We start from the raw sequence: 21,749 nt of genomic DNA, 5'->3' as shown, positions 1-21,749 counted from the left end.
TCCAGTGGTTACGCGATCACCAACACTGGACAATTGAGGAGTTGAAAACATTGCCTGGTCCGACGAATCCCGGTTCCTGTTGTGTCATGCTGATCAGAATCAGGATTTGGCGTAGGCAGCGCTAGTCCATGGCCACATTCTGCCTGGTGTCAATGGTACAGGCTGGTGGCAATGGTGTAATGGTGTGGGGAATGTTTTCATGGTACACATTAGGTCCCTTAATACCAATTGAGCAACATTTGAATGCCAAACCTTGTATAATCCATGCCCTGACAAATTCAGGCTGTTCTGGAGGCAAAGGGGCGTCTGACCCGATACTAGATGTTGTATCTACCGTGTGTGTGTGTGTGTGTGTTCAGACCTACTGCACAAGCCAGTCCACAGAGAACCCTAACAATCTGAAAGCTGGAGTGTGGCCCTCGGCAGTGCCTTGGGCAAGATTACCATCATGGAGGCATGCAGAGGAAAAGAGAAAGAGAATAAAGGAAAGCAGAGTGAGAAAAGAAGGAGAACAGAGGGAGGAGAGTGAAAGATAGGACAGAGGGAGGAGCCAGGGGAATAAAGCGAAGGAGGGAGGGATGGATGGAGGAACGAGAGTGTTTTTTTCCTGCAGCTCTCCGTCTCCCTCCACAGAGACTGCATCCCAAATGGCACCCTATTTCATATAGGGCACTATTTTTGACCAGAGCTCTATGTGCACTATAAAGGGAATAGGGTGCCATTGTGGACTCAGAACAGCACCTGCATGAGTTGCCATGGGAGAGGTGCTGAGGTCAGACAAAAGAACTAGCCAAACCCCCTGCAGCAGCATTCACGCTGAGTGCTGCCTGCCTGTCAAAGGCCTGCAAAATGAACACAAAGGCAGGCAGAATACTGAAAACCTGATAAATGAGCACATGCTGAAATAAGAGAGAAAGTATTTTGAGTAGAAAAAGTAGTTTTTCTAGCAATGCCTGTGATATGTGGTTTTCTTACTACCTTAGTTGAATGTTAGTCGTTCTGGATAAGAACGTCTACTAAATGACTAAAATGTAAAATGTAGAAAAGTGAGACCGAGTTTGGGGGGGGGGTAGGTGTTGATGTATAGTATATGTGGTTCCATCAGCCTGTATGTGCAATGTTTGTGTCTGTTCATTTCCATGAGCACAAACATGTGAAGTTCATAGGAGCATGTCAAATTGGGTGTCAAATGAAAGCTAAGAGTCTATTATAATTAAAGCATACTGTATATACCTTTTTTCAACCATTTTCCATCCTAAACATTAGGAATAAGCAAATGCTTTGATTTCTTGTCAAACAGATGGAAAAGGGGTCTTAGAAAACATCGACCAGAATAAGTCACAAAAGGTATTAGAAATGCATCAAAACACAATAATGACGAGCTGAAGACCCCTGCCAACTAATATCAACATTTTATACTTTGTGTTTTCTGCCTTCTGTAAGTTTTAGAAACATTGGCTTGTGCTCGAAATTCCATGATGAAAAACCCATATATCTTTAAGATATTTATCTAATTTCTCTCCCTCTTGAGGGGGATAATTACAGTTCACAGAAGTAACAAGTAAATGTAGCCCAATCAATTAGTTTGAATGATCAAGTAATTAAAACTCAGAAATTAAAACAGAATTTCAGAAAAATCGGGAACGGAATTTCTGTAATTGAATTGGCTGCAATGGGAAATCATAGTAGCCACAAACCACAGTTGGGTCACCTGCTACTGTCCTCCCGTCCACTGGCATACTGTTATGTTCAGCGTATAACTGTTTTCTTTCTCTTTTTGTTGTCTGGTGGTCAAAGCAAGAAAAGAAAAAAAAGTCTGAACAACCTCTCTCTCTCCCTCCAATCATGTTCACCTCTACCAGCTCTTACTGACACCTCCCTCTCTTTCCATTTACTGTAACCAGCATCCTCACCCACAGAGCACTGAGCAGCACCTGGACATCCATGGATGATGAAAACTAGTTGAAATTTGGTCAGTCCACCCTGGTCTTGGACCATTTTTGGTTTGGTCCGGACTAGTTTTGATTTCAAAGTCCACAGAGGTCTTATCTGGCCTTCATTTGTCCCAAACATAGAAGTCCATGATTGGTTCAGAAATGGTCTGGTCAGTACCAAATCTGAACCAATCACTGACGTCTGTGTTTCACCACTTTGGACACAGTACAGTACATTACATTACAGTACTGTGTAGAAAGGTAGAGTATAGTGTACAGTCCTCTACAGTACAGTAGATTAGAATAGAGTGCAATCGAGTTAAGTACAGAAGACTGTAGAGCACACTAGAGTTGACTATAATGTACTGTACTGAACTATACTGTACTGTACTGAACTACACTCTACTTGACAATACTGTAGTGTACTATACTGTACTGTACTGAACTCTACTGTATTGATCTCTACTCTGCTGAGCTGTACTGCATTGTACTCCTTTGAGCCAAACTTGTGAAACATAGACATCTATGATTGATTCAGATTTGGTCCAGATGTAAACCCACTTCACTTACAGCAGGGTAATACATGCTTGGTAGTAGGGCTGTTAGGATTATGACGTTGTCACGTGCACTTAACTTATTATACCAAAGCAGAGTTGTGTGTCAGTTATATATTGCTTTGGAATCTTTTTAGTTCAATGACCAAACTAGATTTTTTTCATACTCATGGTGTCATGTCATAACTTACACCCCATTCTTTCAGTAGACATCTTTGAATCACATACAAAACTGAGGGAGATTTGACCGGAATTCTGTTACCAAACTTTGTATCTGCACAGGTCTTCCAGTGAATGTGTTTTTGGAATTGTCCGTCTACAATCTTTTTGTCACAGGTCTAGGATTTTGAGGCTAAAGGAGAAATATAAGTCCCTAAAGATGAGAGGAAAAATTGAGAGTAAACATATCACATAAGGGAGGTATTGAATGTTTTCTTTGCTTCTCTGCCACCTGTGTGTTTGTGTTTGTGTGCATTCTCTTCATGGTTGGTGGAGTAAGTAAATGGATTTAGACCCACAAGTCATTGCCGAGTGCAAAGAGGTCCTGCTAGAAAATAACTGAGTTACAAATGCTTTTATTGTCGCCAGTATTGTGCCTAATACCACTCAGCTAAGATGAAACATTCACAACTGCAGATGTGGAGCACTCTAGCTACCTCTCTTTAACGTTGCTGGACATTTATCATGTACATATCCTCCAAAACCAGATACAGTTCATTATTTCAGCTTTTATGTTGACAATCTACAAGGATGAAGCTTAAGGTCATTGTTAAGCAATATCAAGCTCACTTGGTGGGCTTCACGGTCAAAAAAAATTCTGTAACTGCCCAGCGCACTTCACTTGCAAAGCCACACAAATCATGACATCCTGTGCCGTACAAAACAAAGTAAAATCACATGTATTTCAACACGTCGATATCAGTCTTTAGCCCACACAGATAAGCTGTACAAGCTGTCGAAAGAACACAAAATACATGTATTGGTCCGCCATTTCCAGACAACATCCTTGTCTTGTTTTGGTGGAGGTAATCAGATATAGTCCCGCACCACAAATATCTATCCATCAACTGTTGTGTGTTCAAACTGGACACCGTTTTACGCACTGATGCCTATTTCACTTTCCAATGTCACAACTTGAGGGCAAAGTGCTTCGATACAGTGCATGTGCCATTGACGTGATTTCGACGTCCACATATGAACACCACCCGCGCTCAAAGGACACAACATGGCCTCCATCTGTAAATGAGAAGAAGCTCAACATTTAATAACATCCCTTTTTGGTCATCAGCAAAGTGTCACTACCCATCACTGTAACGGATAGCGCTGACTGGGTTCATACCCATCATCAAAACAATCGATTTCTTCTATGGTGTTATATCACCATAGCTAGAGATAACGGGTATTGGTTGAGTTTCACCGTCATTCTGTGCAAAAAACGAGCAACTTATTTTGGTGTCTTCCATCGCAGTAATGACCTATCCTGGGTCCTTTTTTCATTAAGAAATAAAAGCTTTAGAGACTGTTTATTAAACTGTATGACCCTTTATGGTCCCACTTTAAATTATGTTCAGCTAATGAAGGATTCATAAAGCATTCATAACGCCTTCACAAGCACTACATAAATGTTTTACAAATATGTTATAACCTTATTGTCACGCCCTGGTCTTAGTATTTTGTGTTTTCTTTATTATTTTGGTCAGGCCAGGGTGTGACATGGGTTAATTATGTGGTGTGTTTTCTCTTGGGGTTTTTGTAGGTATTGGGATTGTGGTATAGTGGTATAGTGGGGTTATCTAGAAAAGTCTATGGTTGCCTGAAGTGGTTCTCAATCAGAGGCAGGTGTTTATCGTTGTCTCTGATTGGGAACCATATTTAGGCAGCCATATTCTTTGAGTGTTTCGTGGGTGATTGTTCCTGTCTCTGTGTTTGTTTGCACCAGATAGGCTGTTTAGGTTTTCACATTACGTTTCTTGTTTTTGTAATTGTTCGTGTTTATTTGTTTATTAAACATGCATCAAAATTACCACGCTGCATTTTGGTCCTCCTCTCCTTCGACGGAAGAAAACCATAACACTTATGTCATGCTTTATAAAGTTCATAAATGTGTCATAACTGTGTGACATAATTACCAGTGTCAAGTGTGACACAACCCACTATGTTGAATATGATATAAATGTGGGCTTTATAAAGGGTGACATGTTGTGCTGAAGAATGGCACACACTCTAAAGTGAAGTCATGCTAGTCACATCAAACTTGTCCTTCAGTAGTTAGGGTTAGGTTAAAAATCAAATTGTAAGAAGAGAAATTGTGTAAATAGGCTGGGTTTAGGCATAATTATGACTTTATGGCTGTGTTAACTACTGATGACCAGGGGGAATGTTTTTGCTAACAATGACATGATGACAGATATTTTACTCAGTAAGGTCACTCCCATTTAATTATATGGTCACGCCCACTAAGGCCAACTTTGAATGGTTGATATCCCAAGCATATGCGTGCTGTGTGCCAAATAGCCTGGGGGCGACATTACACCAAGAGACACTTACCTTAATGAAAGCCCCCAAAATAAGGAGATTGAAATCGGCTTTCTTCTGGAACAATGTTGCATCTTCCTTAGTACACAAACACGCACACAACAATATCACAAGCCGTGCTGTGCTGTGCTAAAGCACAGTCAGGTCTTTGTAATATTTACCAACTCCCCCGCAGGTTGTAACCAAGCCCTGGTCTCCAGCATGGGAACAGAACAGGAGTACGGTCGTCTCAGGTTGGACTATTTGAAATCATATTGGCTTTGACACACACACAAACGCAAGCTTTTCAGCCCATTTAAATACCTCTCACAACCTACAGTAACCTGTGGATCATGAGAGAACCGTAGAAAATCAGCAGAACATTAATAACCTATTTATTGACACTTTATGTGGTGTCCTGTAATTCCTTCGGTCATTCATAACACATCCATAAATACCTTATATCACATGACGCTGTCCTTTAAAGTCCGACACCAAATAAAGAGAATTGCACACTCTATATAAAATGTATTGGGTGAACCACCAATGTTTCGGCATCACTGTGCCTTCTTCAGGGTAATGTCATGAATGTTTGAACCAGGTTATGAAGACAAACAGTGCAATTTTTATTTTATTTTATTTTACCTTTATTCAACGAGGCAAGTCAGTTAAGAACAAATTCTTATTTTCAATGACGGCCTAGGAACAGTGGGTTAACTGCCTGTTCAAGGGCAACCAATGACAAAAGTGAGCGGTGTGTAATAATTATTAGGTAGATTAGAACAAATTTAGTGAAGATATGATATCCAGTAGGCCTACACAATGCCTGTGTATTTGAGGGAGTAGACTAGCAAAGTGAGCTGCTACTGGATAGTCAGTGTTCTTCCACCTGATTGAGCTGCGGTGTTCAGCAATTTCAAAGATTTTTGAGTTACAGTTCATGTAAGGAAATCAGTCAATTGAAATGAATTCATTAAGCTTTTTGTGCGTATGGCTGACAGGTGTGGCATATCAAGAAGCTGATTAAACAGCATGATCATTACACAGGTACACGTTGTTCTGGGAACAATAAAAGGCTACTCTAAAATGTGCAGTTTTGTCACAAACAGAGTATTCTGTCTGTAATAAAGCCCTTTTGTGGGGAAAAGCTCATTCTGATTGGCTTGGCCTGACTCCCCGGTGGGTTGGCCTGGCTCCCTATGCAAGGGCAACTACACAAAAACATTTAGAAATTTAGATTTTTCCCTGAACTCAGAAGTCATCCCCTGATGTGGTTTAAGTAAAAACACAGAAAAAATGTTGTGAGAAAAAAGTGTGAAAAACTACAGGGAATGGCAGAAAAAATGGGGGAAAACAAAACCGAGAAAACATTTGGGGAAATTTAGGAAATAATTTAGTTTTTGCGTTTTTTGCTTTGCACTACATTTTAGCGTTGTATTTTGGGGAAAGTTGAGGGTCAGATCCAATATTGGCTATGCACTAAAGTGGGAAAACCGTTGGCTGATCCCAGCAATTTGAGTAATATTGTCACGACTTCCGCCGAATTTGGTCCCTCTTGTTTGGGCGGTGTTCGGCGGTCGACGTCACTGACCTTCTAGCCATCGCTGATCCATTTATCATTTTCCATTGGTTTTGTCTTGTGTTCCTTCACACCTGGTTCCAATCCCATCAATTACATGTTGTGTATTTAATCGACTGTTTCCCCTCATGTCCTTGTCGGCGATTGTGTGATTGTATATAATGTGCAAGTTATGTTCTGGTGTGCGACGGGTTTTGTACCCACTTTTATTATTTTGTATATTTTGGTTTTCCGAATTTTTGAGCACTTATTAAACAACTCCGTTTATACCAAGTTCGTTCTCCTGCGCCTGACTTCCCTGCCACCAGCACGCACCCATTACAAATATAATATAATATATACGCTTTCATCCAAAGCAACTTACAGTAATGAGTGCATACATTTTTACATATGGCTGGTCCCGGCAATCGAACCCACTATCATGGCGCTGCAATGCTCTATCAAGATACATGACAAGGTTATAAATACGTTGAATCGTGAATTTAATATGATTTATGAACCCTTTATAAAGCATAGGTCTTTGACATATTTGACATTGGTGCTTATGTCACCCTTTATAAAGCACAGGTCTTTGACATATTTGACATTGGTGGTTATGTCAAACAGTTATGCCACATTCATGAACCCTTTATAGAGCATTACATACAGTTATAGATGATTTTTGACACATTTATGTGGTGTTTATGAAGGCTGTATTAAGGCTATATGAAGCATCTATAAAGTGCTCTGTAACGGCGTTCGTCTGTTGTTGAAAGAAAGTCGGACCGAAATGCAGCGTGGTGGTTACTCATGTTTCTTTAATGAAGAAAAACGGAACGATACATGAAATAACTTATAAATACGAAAACAACAAACGGAACGTGAAACCTAATACAGCCTATCTGGTGAACACTACACAGAGACAGGAACAATCACCCACGAAATACAAAGTGAAACCCAGGCTACCTAAATACGGTTCCCAATCCGAGACAACGAGAATCACCTGACTCTGATTAAGAACCGCCTCAGGCAGCCAAGCCTATACAACACCCCTACTCAGCCGCGATCCCAAATACAAAAACCCCAATACGAACCACAACATATAAACCTATGTCACACCCTGGCCTGACCAAACATATAACGAAAACACAATACAAAGGCGTGACATGCACGTCATTTGAAGTGGGACCAACTTGGGTCTATTTTGCCTCTGAATAAGTGCTTGATTATAATGATTATGGTTTATATTGACAATAATCAATGTATCATTACAGCCTAACTAATAGCTGGGATTTCATTCCAGAAATGTGTTTCTACATCATAACCTGTGGCAGAACACAACCAATGTTTATTTTCTTTTATAGAAGAAAAAATACAAATTCATATGTTAGATTAGTTTACAGTAAACCGTAACTGTGAAACATGTCGTGAACTTCCACCTTTATATTGCTTTTTGCCGTGGGTGCTTTGAGAGTGCTCAAGGTTGTTGTCTGTGGCTTTGTTATTACACAAAGTAACTAATCTTCTTGAAGCAGTGGTGCCTTGAAATTACTGTGTAGTTTTGTTCAACAGAGATAAAAAGAAATCATAACAGAGAGGAACAGCGAGTTGGATACACAGGCTTCTATGCCGACACAATGGCTTGGCCTTTTGCCACATCTCAGGGGCAAGATTATCTTCTCTACCCACATTTCTTTAAACGCTCAATCCCCCCACTACACACCTCCCTGCAGACGATCTATCAATTACTCCCAGCTTCTTTGTTGTTAAAAGCTCTGTGTTTTGAAAGACTAATGGGAATAGGCCTCAAGCATAGGCACTTCTCTACTCTCTTCTTTCCATACTCCAAAGGTACAACAAACCTTGACTTCTTTAGGACAGAAGGTTCCTCCCACAGTTAATGCATACTGTGTACGCAAAGCAACTGCAGTGTTGTTTAAAGTGAACAGAGTCATGTAGAAACACCCATACACCTCATGTTGTAGTAAGAGAAAGGGACAAAAGTGTGATCTTCATGTGCTTTCATCTTGGGTTTAGATGAAGTAAAACTTATTTGATTGGCAGCATTTGAATTTATGTTTTCTATTTCAGCGATAATGGCCTAGGGCCGTGCAGTGGATAAATCAGAGAATAAAAGTTAGTCAAGATACATTTTCTTCTCTTTTTCCCTCTACCCTCATTGAAGCTGGAGAAGACACAGGAGTCACAGTATGTTGCCTGAAAAAACTATTGGGCAATGTTTATACACTCCCCCCAAAATATCTTGGATGCCCTTAAGTTTTGCTCTATCTTGGCGAAATGTAATTGTCTCTTGTAGAATTTAACTCCGGTGGAATTGATGTATATCCGATTCATTAATGTAGAAATGAACTGTAGAAATGTATTTGGGGGGGGCAGAGCTCAAAAGAATATAATACCCAGCATTACATTTTATCAGACGCTCTTTTCCAGAGCGACTTACATGAGCAATTAGACATTTTTCACCTAGTTGGCTTTGACCCAGCAACCTTTCAGTTACTGACTCAACACTCCTAACCGCTAATCTATGTGCCACCCTACCTACCACCCCTACTGCATGCTTTGCAACCATATTTTTGTACAGTTACATTTACATTTAGGTCATTCAGTCCGTGCATTCAACTAAGGTAGATAAAAAACTATTGTACATGTAAAAATGTTATGTAACCGTTAATGAGAATGTCGTTGTAGTTGCTTCGCTGGCGGAGAAGCTCGTGGAGGAGCAGAAGCAGATGGGAGCACAAAGCTCCCTACTGAAATCTCCCCTAAACGATTGTTAATTGGAAATAAAATAAGAGCTTTTTAAAATTTAGTAGTTAGCTAGGATGAACGCAACTCAAAGAGCTAGAACTGATACAATTGATTCATTTGGGAGGTACTTGTTCTAATTGAGTTGAAACATGATTACCTGAATACATTTTGTCAATCTTACAATCATTTCTAATGATCTTTTGTCAATTCAATAGTGTTTCAATAATACAGTTCAAGTAAGTTGATCAAATAAGATTCTTCCAGAAGTCTTCCATTTAAGAATGGTGGAAGTAACTGTGTTCTTGTGTATTGTCAATGCTGCAGAAATATTTTGGTACCCTTCCCCAAATTTGTAGCTTGACACAATCTTGTATCGGAGTTCTACAGACAATTCCTTCGACCTCATGGCTTGGTTTTTGCTCTGAAATGCACTGTCTATATAAACTGTGGGACTTTATATAGACGGTGTGTGCCTTTGTCACGGCCGTTGAAAGAAGAGGACCAAGGTGCAGCGTGGTGAACGTACATTTTCTCTTTATTTGGAAAAGACGCCAAACAGAACAATAAACACTACAAAACAAACTGTGACGCTAAAGGCTATGTGGTGGGAAGAGGCTATGTGGTTCTTCCGAAGAGGAGAGGCGAAAAGGATCAGAGGACCAATAAGCGGCGTGGTAAGTGTCCATGGTTCTTTTAATACGTAAATGTACACATGAACAACTGAATACAAAAACAAGAAACGTGAAAACCCCAAACAGTCCTATCTGGTGCAAACACAGATACAGGAACAAACACCCACAAACACACAGTGAAACCCAGGCTACCTAAGTATGATTCTCAATCAGAGACAACTAATGACACCTGCCTCTGATTGAGAACCATACTAGGCCGAAACATAGAAATACCCAAATCATAGAAAAATAAACATAGACTGCCCACCCCAACTCACGCCCTGACCATACTAAATAATGACAAAACAAAGGAAATAAAGGTCAGAACGTGACAACCTAAGTATGGTTCGATAGACAGCTGTTCCTGATTGAGAACCCTACCCGGCCAAAACATAGAAATACAAATAATAGAACATAAAATACCCACCCCAAATCACACCCTGACCAAACCAAATAGAGACATAAAAAGGATCTCTAAGGTCAGAGCGTGACAGCCTTTCCAAATCATGTCCAATTAAATTAATTTACTACAAGTGGACTACAATCAAGTTGTAGAAACATCTCAAGGATGATCATTGGAAACAGGATGCACCTTTTCTCAATTTCGAGTCTCATAGCAAAGGGATAGTTAAGTTAATAAAGTAACTTGATGAATTGAAAGGAAGTCCAACTTTCCCCCAAAACCCAACCAAGGTCTGTCTGCAACCAGACAAGTAACAATAATATTTTTCACAGAGGACCCATGGGAGGCAGCGTGTAATGGTTTTATGTTTGGCACACTGCGGCACATTTTCATTCTTTATCATTTGGTTTTTCTATCTTGAAAATGATGATAAGCATTCAGGAAACACATTTGGTCAAAACCTTAGAAAACATATTTCAAAGTACTGTAGACTGTAGGTGGACCGTGGCAATCCTCTGTAAAAAATTCCATTATACACACCAGATTAATTCAAAGCCTGTTTTCTTTTTTTTCTTTACTTTTTTTCTTCCTCAGATAGAATAACATTTTCTCCTCCCGACAATAACAATACAAAGGGTACCCGGAATGACAATGAAATGTAACCCTTCTTGGCACAGCTGTTAACAATTCACATTGCACTGACAGGTACCAAACGGAGGTAATAATACTTTTCAATCTGCTACTGTGACACTAGCGCTGTAGCCTAGCATCCACAGTCAATGCAATGTAGTCCCCACCAAATCGACAGGGCACACAACCCCATATTTCACTCTCTCCTGTTTTAGTTTTACGTCACCAGTGGTCCTCTCCGTAGAGCAGTGTGATTGGACTACGACGGTGATGAGACTGTATGGTTCCCAGCACTCTGGCACTAAATCGCTGACACTGTTTATGGCACACATTTCCATCTTGCTGCGGAAAAAAACCTTTCACAGTCCACTGCAACAATTAAATAAAGCTGCCCCCTCTTTTCAGTGTTCTCAACAGGTAAGGGAATATGAGGCCCTGCTCGTAGACCTAATTGCATTTCAGTAAATCCGAGGCCAACGGGAGAAATCGATCCCTGTTATTCCGTGCATATTGCATAGGCAAACACAACTAGGAACGATGTGCTTGTGTTAAATGCTGCTTTAAATCTTGTACCATCTTTATAGCTGATGTCATCAAATGTGTAAAGTATTTCCACATGAAAAGTAATATGATATTGGGTATTTGAATGAAAAAAAGCATTTGCCTATCAAATACTGTATGTACAGTATTCATCAACCATGTAGTACAAGGGCAATTCCACAGTAGCAGAGTATTGCTGAGACTGATTCTTCACTGTAAAATGTATGTCAAACAAAACCAATGATTGCACAGTTAAATAAACCCTATAACTCTATGAACAAGGACTACTTTTAACAAAACATTTAAAGAACAATGCAGATCAAGGTTTGGTAACAGAATGACGGCACAAACAGCACACACTGTCATTCTGTTGCCAAACTTTGCATCTGCACTGTTCTTCAAGTAGATGTGTTTTTGTACACTTTTCTGTGGAAATTGTTCAAAGTGGTCCTTGTACATATCATTGTATGGTTTTGTTAAACTTATCAATCATTCGATTTTGTTTGGCATTCATTTTAAAGGGAAAAAACAGAGTCTCGGCATCACTCTGTTACTGTGAAATTGTCCACAACATATCTCTGTGACCCTGTCAAAATGAATTATCTTCAGTAGCCATGACTCAAGATGAGATTTTCAGACACATGTAACTCTCATCAGGTAGGCACAGCAACAATGTATTGAGATTTCCAACTGAGATGACTCATTTGTGAATTCAGCTTAAGTTTCTCTTGAGTCCTTTCTGTGGGTGTATACTTTGGTATTGTCTTGAGTAAGACATGGCGAAAACAAAGTGATGACTCAGTGTTATATTTTGTCTTGTAACAACAGAACATTCTGGACTTCTGAGAAATTCAGTCCCCAGCTAATGCAGAATGTTTGTGAGTAGGCAAAATGTTTGCTTTTGTGCTGGAGGAGTTCATGTAATTTGGCATTCTGATTGCAAAATAAATTGAAAAGCTTAAGGCAAACAGAAAATTGATGTGAAAGAAGTATCCTTGACAAAATATATTTATTTATTTTGATTTGACTGAGAGTGTTTTCGCCCACTGAGAAGCTGGCGATGTGATGATGAGATTCATTTGTTCAATTCAGACTCCCATTAGAGCTAGCCATGCTCTGCAGAATCCCTGTTGTGTGGCACCACTAGGAGTACATGGCTAGATTGAAGCATTACATTGCACCCTCACAGATTCTGAGAAATGCAATGCAAATGTGAACAGACTTTGCCATTTAAGTCCCTCTTGGTGGATTGCACTCTTTCTGAGGTTATCTTTCAAGTCTCAAACTGTCAGTTTGTATGGAAACTGTCAAACCAGAGTCATATTTCGGAATTCTGAGATGGCATCCTTTTGACATTGGTGGGTTGTACTAGGAAAAACGTTTGCTGTGGAAAGTCAATATGAATATTGTTTATTGTCGCCAATAGTGACAAATACAATATTCAACTGGGCTGTTTATCATGAGTAGAAGTAAACAGTTTGTGAAGGCAGTTGTAATTCCCTTATACATACAGCACAGAGTAGAAATACTGCTGACACATATGTTGTCTACAAATCAGATACTCGTGAGTCCCAGGTCAACAGAACATAGAATGCACCTCAAAATTGTGAATCTTAATGTATTTCCTTGATTCCTCACATTCTCTCCCCTCAGCTCTTCCAAAAATTGATGATCCGAGGTTCCTCTCCTCAGACGATCTCCTCCAATGCGTTTTTGAGGAAGCAAGGAGAGATAACAGAGCAATTACAATTTAGATTCACCGCTAATGTTGTTTTTGTGGTGTTGGCTATCTCGTCATATATCCGTCCTGAGATGCCTTGAGAGCTTCTCCCCAATGACGGGGACAGACGGGTCTGAATCCACTAATTTGAAGGGGTGTCCACATACTTTTGTATATATAGTGTAGATTGATTCAGAAATTATTGGATGTTTGACTCAATTTGGGAATAGACAATGAGCCTCCAAACTACACTCATTCCCAATGGTTTTGTCGAAATTAAACCATGCCTTTACCTAAATCTGTGAAATGCTGCTACCCTGCCTGGATGAGCAAAACAAATATTCCCCTTAAGAGCACCAAAAATGCCTCATGTTACAGAATGTTGATTCCACTAATGGACTCTGAGAAAATGTTTGATTGTCTGGGGAGCAAAGCATTATAACTTTTTAGCCCGATCAATATTCAACATACCATCCATCTTGCAATTGTCTGGATCTGGACCAGGGGATGACTGGTAGATAAATAATCTTAAAGCAAGTAATAAAATATCTTCTCTTTTGCATGTTTACGTCAAGTAACGAACAGATATTACTACACCAAGTGCTCTTGATAACATGAACAAAATATATAAGATAGAAATACAGGTTACCATATAAGTCATATACAGTATATACAAATGAGACATCTTATGAGCTGTGACTGTCAGAATGGAAAGGGAAAGGAAAGGAAAAGGGGATGCCTTGTCAGTTGTATAACTGAATGTATTCACATGAAATGTGTCTTCTGCATTTGTGAAGCATATACCCAAAGACAATTCTATGTTTGCATCCCAAATAGCAACCGATTCCCTATATAGTGCACTGCTTTTGACCATGCCCTATGGGCCGAGACAGGGGATAGGGTGCCATGTGGGACATATAATCCTCTCTACCACACTAATAAAACGCAGCAGTTCTCTGTTTGTTGTGTCTGTTAATGATTGTCATTTACGCAGACGCTCTAATCCAGAGCGATTTACAGGAGCAATTAGGGTTAAGTGCATTGCTCAAGGGTACATCAACAGATTTTCCACCTAGTTAGCTCGGGAATTCGAACCAGCAACCTTTTGGATTAAAAGACAGAAATGTACCATTAAATTAAGTATAGAGTCAAGACTTATCCTGTATAAATGTTTGGACTCTGTGTACTGGAGATATTCATATGGTAGAATCCCAAAATAGCAAGACCTCGAATTATGTGTTATCTTCTTCAGTGAGATGCTGGAATACAGGAGGCTGCCAATAGCAACAAAATTATCCTCATAACTTCTTCTGTGTGACATTTTAAAATAATTGGTTCAAGGACATACATCCGATGGTGTATTATAAGCAATTAATGGTACCATGATTGTCCTCTAAAAATGTTTTATTTACACAAAGATTCGCTATAATGGGGGGGTCCAGTTTTCCACCAACAATGTCTGTAGTACTGTGGTCGTTCTTCAACTTCCGTGGCTTTCACGAGAGGGATCAGTCATTGGTGGGGAAAACTGTTGGTGTGAAAAAAATATATATATGTTTTCGGCTCTACCCTCATACAAAAAGATATGAAAGCCGTCTGTGTCCTGCATGTACTTTGTACTGAATCCTCTGTCTGCTTATATTCACACCCTTTCAAGATGTGTTCTCTAAATGAGGTTAGCTGCTGTCAGCAATGCACCACTCCGCTGCCTTCCCAAACTGAAGCCACCAAAACGGAAGTCATTTTTTGCGATGAGGGCTGAGATGGTAATGAATGAGGCCGAAGACAGATTGGGTTGAACAGCTGCATGGGCTCATTTTGATTTAATGTTTGCCGTAATGCATTTTCTGTTAAAAAGGTAATTGAATAGAAACGCTCGCCTAATATCTGGGCTCATCGGTGTTGTAGGTCTTACATCAACTTAAATGACTGGGAATGAAAGTGTGATGATTCCTATGTGAAAATGGGTCAGAGTATTAATGAATGTGGGATGATGTGGACAGATGCCAGTACCATCTCCTGTACTCTTTCTCACTACGCGAACCAATCCCCATTCATTCAACCATCCATAGATGCTATCTAACATTACACTGAATAGTCACCTGAGCTGTGTACGTAGGGCAGCCTCAATCTCAGCAAGATTTACACCTGTTTGATCAGTCTGTCCGTTCATCTCTGCATAGCCCATTCAATAACTTTTTGGGGTTTGTAACTCCACTAGCAGCTCCATAGCTTCTGTATACTTATTTTCACTGGCCTACTGTGGCAACATTGCTATTAGGATTTATTGTCATAGACATAAAAACATTCAATGCTTCATCAATTCAACATCTACCCTGACGGTACCCCATTGGATGCAGAGTAGGCTACTGTGGCACAGTTGGTAGAGCATAGCACATGCAATGCTAAGGTTGTGGTTCCAATTCCTGCTGGGGCCACCCATACGAAAATGCACAGTATGCATGTGCTATTATAAGTTTCTTTGGATAAGAGTGTCTGCTAAATGGCATATGACACTATATGTCTGTGAAGAAGATGAAATCATATCGAAACTGTTGATCAAAAGTTGCACTGTTTTGACACAATAACATTTTTCTCTGTTCCAGGGGCCAGTGCAGTGTTCACCCAGCAGCCCACAGACCTGGTGGTGGTGGCAGGTCAGCCGGTGACCCTGCCCTGCTCCATCCCTGGTTACCACGGCATGGTGCTCTGGCTCAGAGACGGCATGGCCCTTGGGGTCAACAGGGACCTCTCAGGTAGGAGAGTCCCTCACTTTACTTAGAATGGTGATAATGTAGCATTCATGAAACATTCATAAACCCTTTATATGCATGACATAAAGAGTCATAATGCCTGTAATAAGCCCTTAAATTATATTTGATAAATTATGACAGTTGTTATGGAGTGGGTGTTATGTTTAATGCCAATTATAAAGAGCATATAAACATAGGGTAGTATAACTCTTTATGTCAAGCATATTAAGGCATTATGAAGGCTTTATGAATGCTAAGCTTCTTTTTTTGTTTTTACTTGGCTTTATCTTTCTTTTCTCCTCTCCCAATCAAACTCTTTGTCTACCTCCCTCTTTCTCTCTCTATTTTCCTCGAGCAGGACCACTTACCTTTTTTGTTTTTCTACTACTCTCTCTTCTCCTCTCACTCCATCTCTCTTTCTTGGGCAAGGCTTTCAGTCAATCTGTTTCTTCTCTTTCCTTGCCTTACTCGTCATCCTGTCTAGCTCTCTTTCTCTCTGTATTAGCCTACGTCTCACCTTCTTATTGCGCTCTCTTCCTCTCTTTCCTTTCCTCCCTCGCTCGAGTCATTCCCTTACCTGTCTTCTTATCTAGCTCAATTTCTCTCTGTATTCAACATTTCTCCTTTTTTCTCTTCCTCTCCTTCCATCCTCTGTTGGACACAGCCTTTACCCATACCCTCCATTTCTCTCAAGGCCCATACCATCCATCTGTCTGTCCATCTCTCTCTTTTGCGCTCTTACCCTTAGCAACTGTTTCTTTGTCATAGTTTCCTATTGCTGTTGTGTCACTCACATGTCCATTGATCTGCACTTTTCCTTTCATTACTTTCATGTAATTAAAAAAAATCCATACATGGTCTTGTCATCAAAAAGGTAGCTGTCACTTGTCACATCTGGACAAATGACAGAGCAACGCCACAGAGTAATGGAATATTTAGAGTTTGATCATTAATTAAAAGAGCCACTTCACATGGCACAAGAGTCACAAACACACTGATTGTGTTATTGCTGCTTTCAAAGCTCTCACAAGTGTTTTGAATATATTTCATGGTTCACATTAATCAGAACCCTCTTGTGAATTATTAAGCAAAGACAAATTAGGGGGTTACATGGCAACAGGCTTTTTGAATAATGGGAGAGAAACTTGGGGGATTGGGCACAATCACAAACATCAAATTGTCATAAGTGCAAATGATATGGTAAATGGCCAATATTGCTAGAGTTTAATCTGTGGAGGATCCACACTCTAAATGTTTTCATTTAGAGGCAAAAATAACAAAAACGAATTGTTTGGCTGTTAGGCCATTGTCAGTGTGTGTTGATTACTGCTTGAGTACCTTTATGTTAATACCGTAATTGTTTTCTTTGTTGTTTTCAAATGATCCTACTCCTCTGCGTTAGTAATCTTACGACACTGCAGTTGTCACATGAGAGGTCGTTGAAAATGTACATTACAGCCAGAAAAAACAAGTTCTCAATCTCGCAGAATACAGTAAACTCAACGAGCCCTCCAAACTGCATCTGGGTTTAAAAAAAAAAAAGTAAACATTTGAAAGTTGCAGCAATTTATCGCAACATCTGCTGCTCCGGCAGATGGTTAAATTGTGTTTTGCTCATTTCCAAAGCGGCAGAGAGTCTCCTTCCCCCAATCTTTCCTCTGGCTGTTTTGAAGACTATTCCGTCGCTCTGATGGCTGCCTGAGGAAATCATTCCCCACAATCAGCTTTCAAAGCTGTGCGGGGAACATTGCACTGGCCCCTGGAACAGAGAAAAAGGTTATTGTGTTGTTTGGATACTGTAGGTAGAATGGCGGTCAAATACTAGATGAATCGGCATTAACAACCCACCTTGGAAACAATTTGACCCAATAAATGTATTTGAAGAGATGTGGTGCACGGCACACTCGACTAGATAAACTCTTTGAATAAAATGTTAAATAACATCAAAATAAAATGATAAAATAATACACCTGCGTTTACAGTATGGCAATGGATCACAGTTTGGGTACAATGCCATCTCATCAGATTTATTTTCTTCTCTTAGGACTCCTGCTATGCCAATCTGTTACATTGTCTTCCCCTGTGTAGACATTGTCTGCTTTTGCCTCAGTCCCCTGTTCTATTTCGTCATGGACAGAGTTTCCATAATTGGGCCTGGGAGAACAATCCCATTACGTCCATACAATCCCACTCCACGTCCTTTTAGCAGCATCCTGGGACCCATCGCCACCAAACATCACTTTCAGCTCAGCTCAGCTCGAGAGAGAGAGAGAGAGAGAGAGAGAGAGAGAGAGAGAGAGAGAGAGAGAGAGAGAGAGAGAGAGAGAGATACACATTATTTTTGGTGGATCAATGACAGCGGGGACAAGTGTGAACTGGAAAGGTTATCTCCCGGCCGTGTGAACTGTGGACAGTGTTTACTCTTAGTGACGACAGGAAAATTTGACATCTTAGCCAATGCAACAGTTATGAGAGGGAAGACAGCAGGGCTACTAAGGGATAATGGCACTTAAAGTTAAACATAATTAGCATATTTGACTGAATAGGATATATTAATGCAATGAAGTGGTGTGTTAAATCAAAGGCTGAAGTCAATGAAGGAAAATCAGATTTTTAAATGCAAATACAGAGCGATGAAATGGTTTTGGAAAGAAAGCTGAGGGAGGGGTTTGACTGTCAATGGCATCGGCGCTGCTCTAGCCTCTTGCTTTCTCTCCGTCTGTGATTTGCACTCTTCCTTTTTTCCACTCTTTTAATTGGAGCGAGGGAGTGCTCACTTTGCATGTGTCCTTTACCTTCTCTCCTGTTTCCCTTTGATCTGGCTCTACTCAGGTTGTGTCCCAAATGGCACTCTATTTCCTTTATAGTGCACTGCTTTTGACCAGGGCCCTACACTCTGGTCAAAACTACTGCACTATTTAGGGAATAGGGTGTCATTTGAGATGCGGACAGAGAGTGGTCATTGCCGTTTTCTCCCATTGATGTGTCAATTAGGTGCCTCCTACATACTGAAATACATCACCATCCACCTAAACCCTCCTCTCAAACTAACTAATCCTGATGGATCCATCGCCTCTACAGAGGTTATAACTAGGGCTATTTTACATTGTTTGCCATAATTGAAAAGTATTTGTCTTCAGCTTCTTCAGCTATTCATTCCCATTTCGCCTGGGGACATTAATCTAACACTTGATCTCGGGTCTTAATGGTTTTCTGGGTCTACACTTTCTCTCTCCAACACCCCGAGAGGGAAAATTGGTTTCCTCAGGGATATTTAAATGTATATTAGTATTTCCTGAAGAATTAATTTTATTTAATCTTTATTTAACTAGGCAGATCAGTTAAGAACAAATTCTTATTTACAATGACGGCCTACCAAAAGCCAAAAGACCTCCTGTGGGGACGGGGGCTGGGACAAACCACACATCACAACAAGAGAGACAACACAATACTACATGAAGAAAGACCTAAGACAACAACATAGCAAGGCAGCAACACAACATGACAACAACATGGTACCAAGACAACATGGTAGCAGCACAAAACATGGTACACACATTATTGGGAACAGACAACAGCACAAAGGGCAAGAAGGTAGAGACAACAATACATCACACAAAACAGCCACAACGGTCAGTAAGAGTGTCCATGATTGAGTCTTTGAATGAAGAGATTGAGATTAAACTGTCCAGTTTGAGTGTTTGTTGCAGCTCGTTCCAGTCGCTAGCTGCAGCAAACTGAAAAGACGAGCAACCAAGGGATGTGTGAGCTTTGGGAACCTTTAACATAATGTGACTGGCAGAACGGAGTATGAGGGCTGCAGTAGATAGCTGAGATATGGGGGAACGTGGCCTAAGAGGGTTTTATAAATAAGCATCAACCAGTGGATCTTGCGATGGGTATACATAGATGACCAGTTTACAGAGGACTATAGAGTGCAGTGATGTGTGTGGGAATGGGAACCTCCCCAGAAAGGAGAGACAGGTTTAAAAGGTTGGAGATTTGCTTGGCGATGATAGGGGCATCAACCTTAAAGAAGAAAGGGTCTAAAGCATCTGACCCAGATGTTTTTTTGGGGTCAAGTTTCAGGAGCTCCTCAAGCATCTTGGACTCAGTGACTGCCTGCAGGGAGAGACTTTGTAGCGGTGCAGGGGAAAAAGAGGTAGAAGCATCAGGGATAGTCACATTAGAAGGGGTGGGAGATAAGGAAATGTTGGACTGGCAAGGAGGCATGGCTGAGTCAAATAGGAATCCTGACTTAATGAAATGGTGATTAAAGAGCTTAGACATGTGCTTCTTGTCAGTAACAACCACATCATCAACATTAAAGGACATGGGCAGCTGTGAGGAGGAGGGATTATTCTCCAGGTCTTTAATAACCTCTTGAAACTAGGGGGCACTATTTTTATTTTTGGAAAAATAATGTCCCAAAGTAAACTACCTATTTCTCAGGATCAGATGCTAGAATATGCATATAATTGACAGCTTAGGATAGAAAACACTCTAACGTTTCCAAAACTGTCAAAATATTGTCTGTGAGTATAACATAACTGATATTGCAGGCAAAACCCTGAGGAAAATCCAATCAGGAAGTGCCTCTTATTTTGAAACCGTTGTGTTCCTATGCACCCCTATTGGCCATTGAAAGGTATATAAACCAGATTCCTTTTTCTACGTATTCCCTAAGGTGTCTACAGCATTTTGACATAGTTTCACACCTTTATGTTGAAGAATGAGCGTAAATGACTACATTGCGTAAGTGGCCAGCTGAGGGCTCTCAGAGTGATTATTGCGTAAAAGACCGAGGTAGTCATTTTTCCTCTCGCAACTACTGAAAAGCCAATTGTCCCGGTTAATATATTATCGAATAGATATTTGAAAAACACATTGAGGATTGATTATAAAAAACGTTTGCCATAATTTTGTCGTGACCGCTATTTCCGGTGGATTTCTGAACATAACGTGACCAACAAACTGAGGTATTTTGGGTATAACAATAATCTTTATGGAACAAAAGGAACATTTGCTGTCTAACTGGGAGCCTCGTGAGTGAAAATATCCAAAGCTCATCAAAGGAAAACGGTTCATTTGATTGCTTTTCTGATTTTCGTGACCAAGCTTCCTGCTGCTAGCTGGACATAACGCTATGCTAGGCTATCGATAAACTTACTCAAACGCTTGTCTTGCTTTGGCTGTAAAGCATAATTTCAAAATCTGAGATGACAGGGTGATTAACAAAAGGCTAAGCTGTGTTTCACTATATTTCACTTGTGATTTCATGAATATGAATATTTTCTAGTAATATTTTTTGACCGTTGCGCTATGCTAATTAGTGTAGTTGATGACAATTCTCCCGGATCCGGGATGGGTAGTTCCAAGAGGTTTTTAACCGTTTTCCAGACCTTATTGGGGTTAGACCCATACAGATAGTACTGCTGCAATTCTTGAGGTGGAGTAACTCTGCAAGATCACAGTCGAACCAGGGGCTGAACCTGTTTTTAATTTGCATTTTCTTTACGGGGGTCGTGTTTGTTAACAATACCACTGAAAATATAAAAAAAGACGGGCCAAGCGTCTTCGACAGAGGGGATCAAGCTGATTCTATACCATTTTACAGAGGCCAGTTCATGAAGGAAGGCTTGCTCATTCAAGTTTTTTAGCAAGCGTCTATGACAAATCAGGACAGGTCGTTTCACTGAGCAG

General features: G+C 40.3%; 1 protein-coding gene across 1 annotated transcript in view; it reads left to right on the top strand.

Moving 5' to 3' along the window:
• Positions 1-21,749, top strand: part of LOC115105304 (kin of IRRE-like protein 3) — a 291,162-nt gene that overhangs the window by 133,983 nt on the left and 135,430 nt on the right. Inside the window, exon 3 of the mRNA XM_065006811.1 lies at positions 15,900-16,049. Coding sequence (XP_064862883.1) covers positions 15,900-16,049 — 150 coding nt within the window. The remainder of the gene's footprint in view (positions 1-15,899; positions 16,050-21,749) is intronic.

Source organism: Oncorhynchus nerka, linkage group LG22 (assembly GCF_034236695.1).
Source record: "Oncorhynchus nerka isolate Pitt River linkage group LG22, Oner_Uvic_2.0, whole genome shotgun sequence".
NCBI lineage: Eukaryota > Metazoa > Chordata > Actinopteri > Salmoniformes > Salmonidae > Oncorhynchus > Oncorhynchus nerka.
Note: the sequence above shows the minus strand (reverse complement) of the source record. Positions and strands in the feature narration are given on the sequence as shown.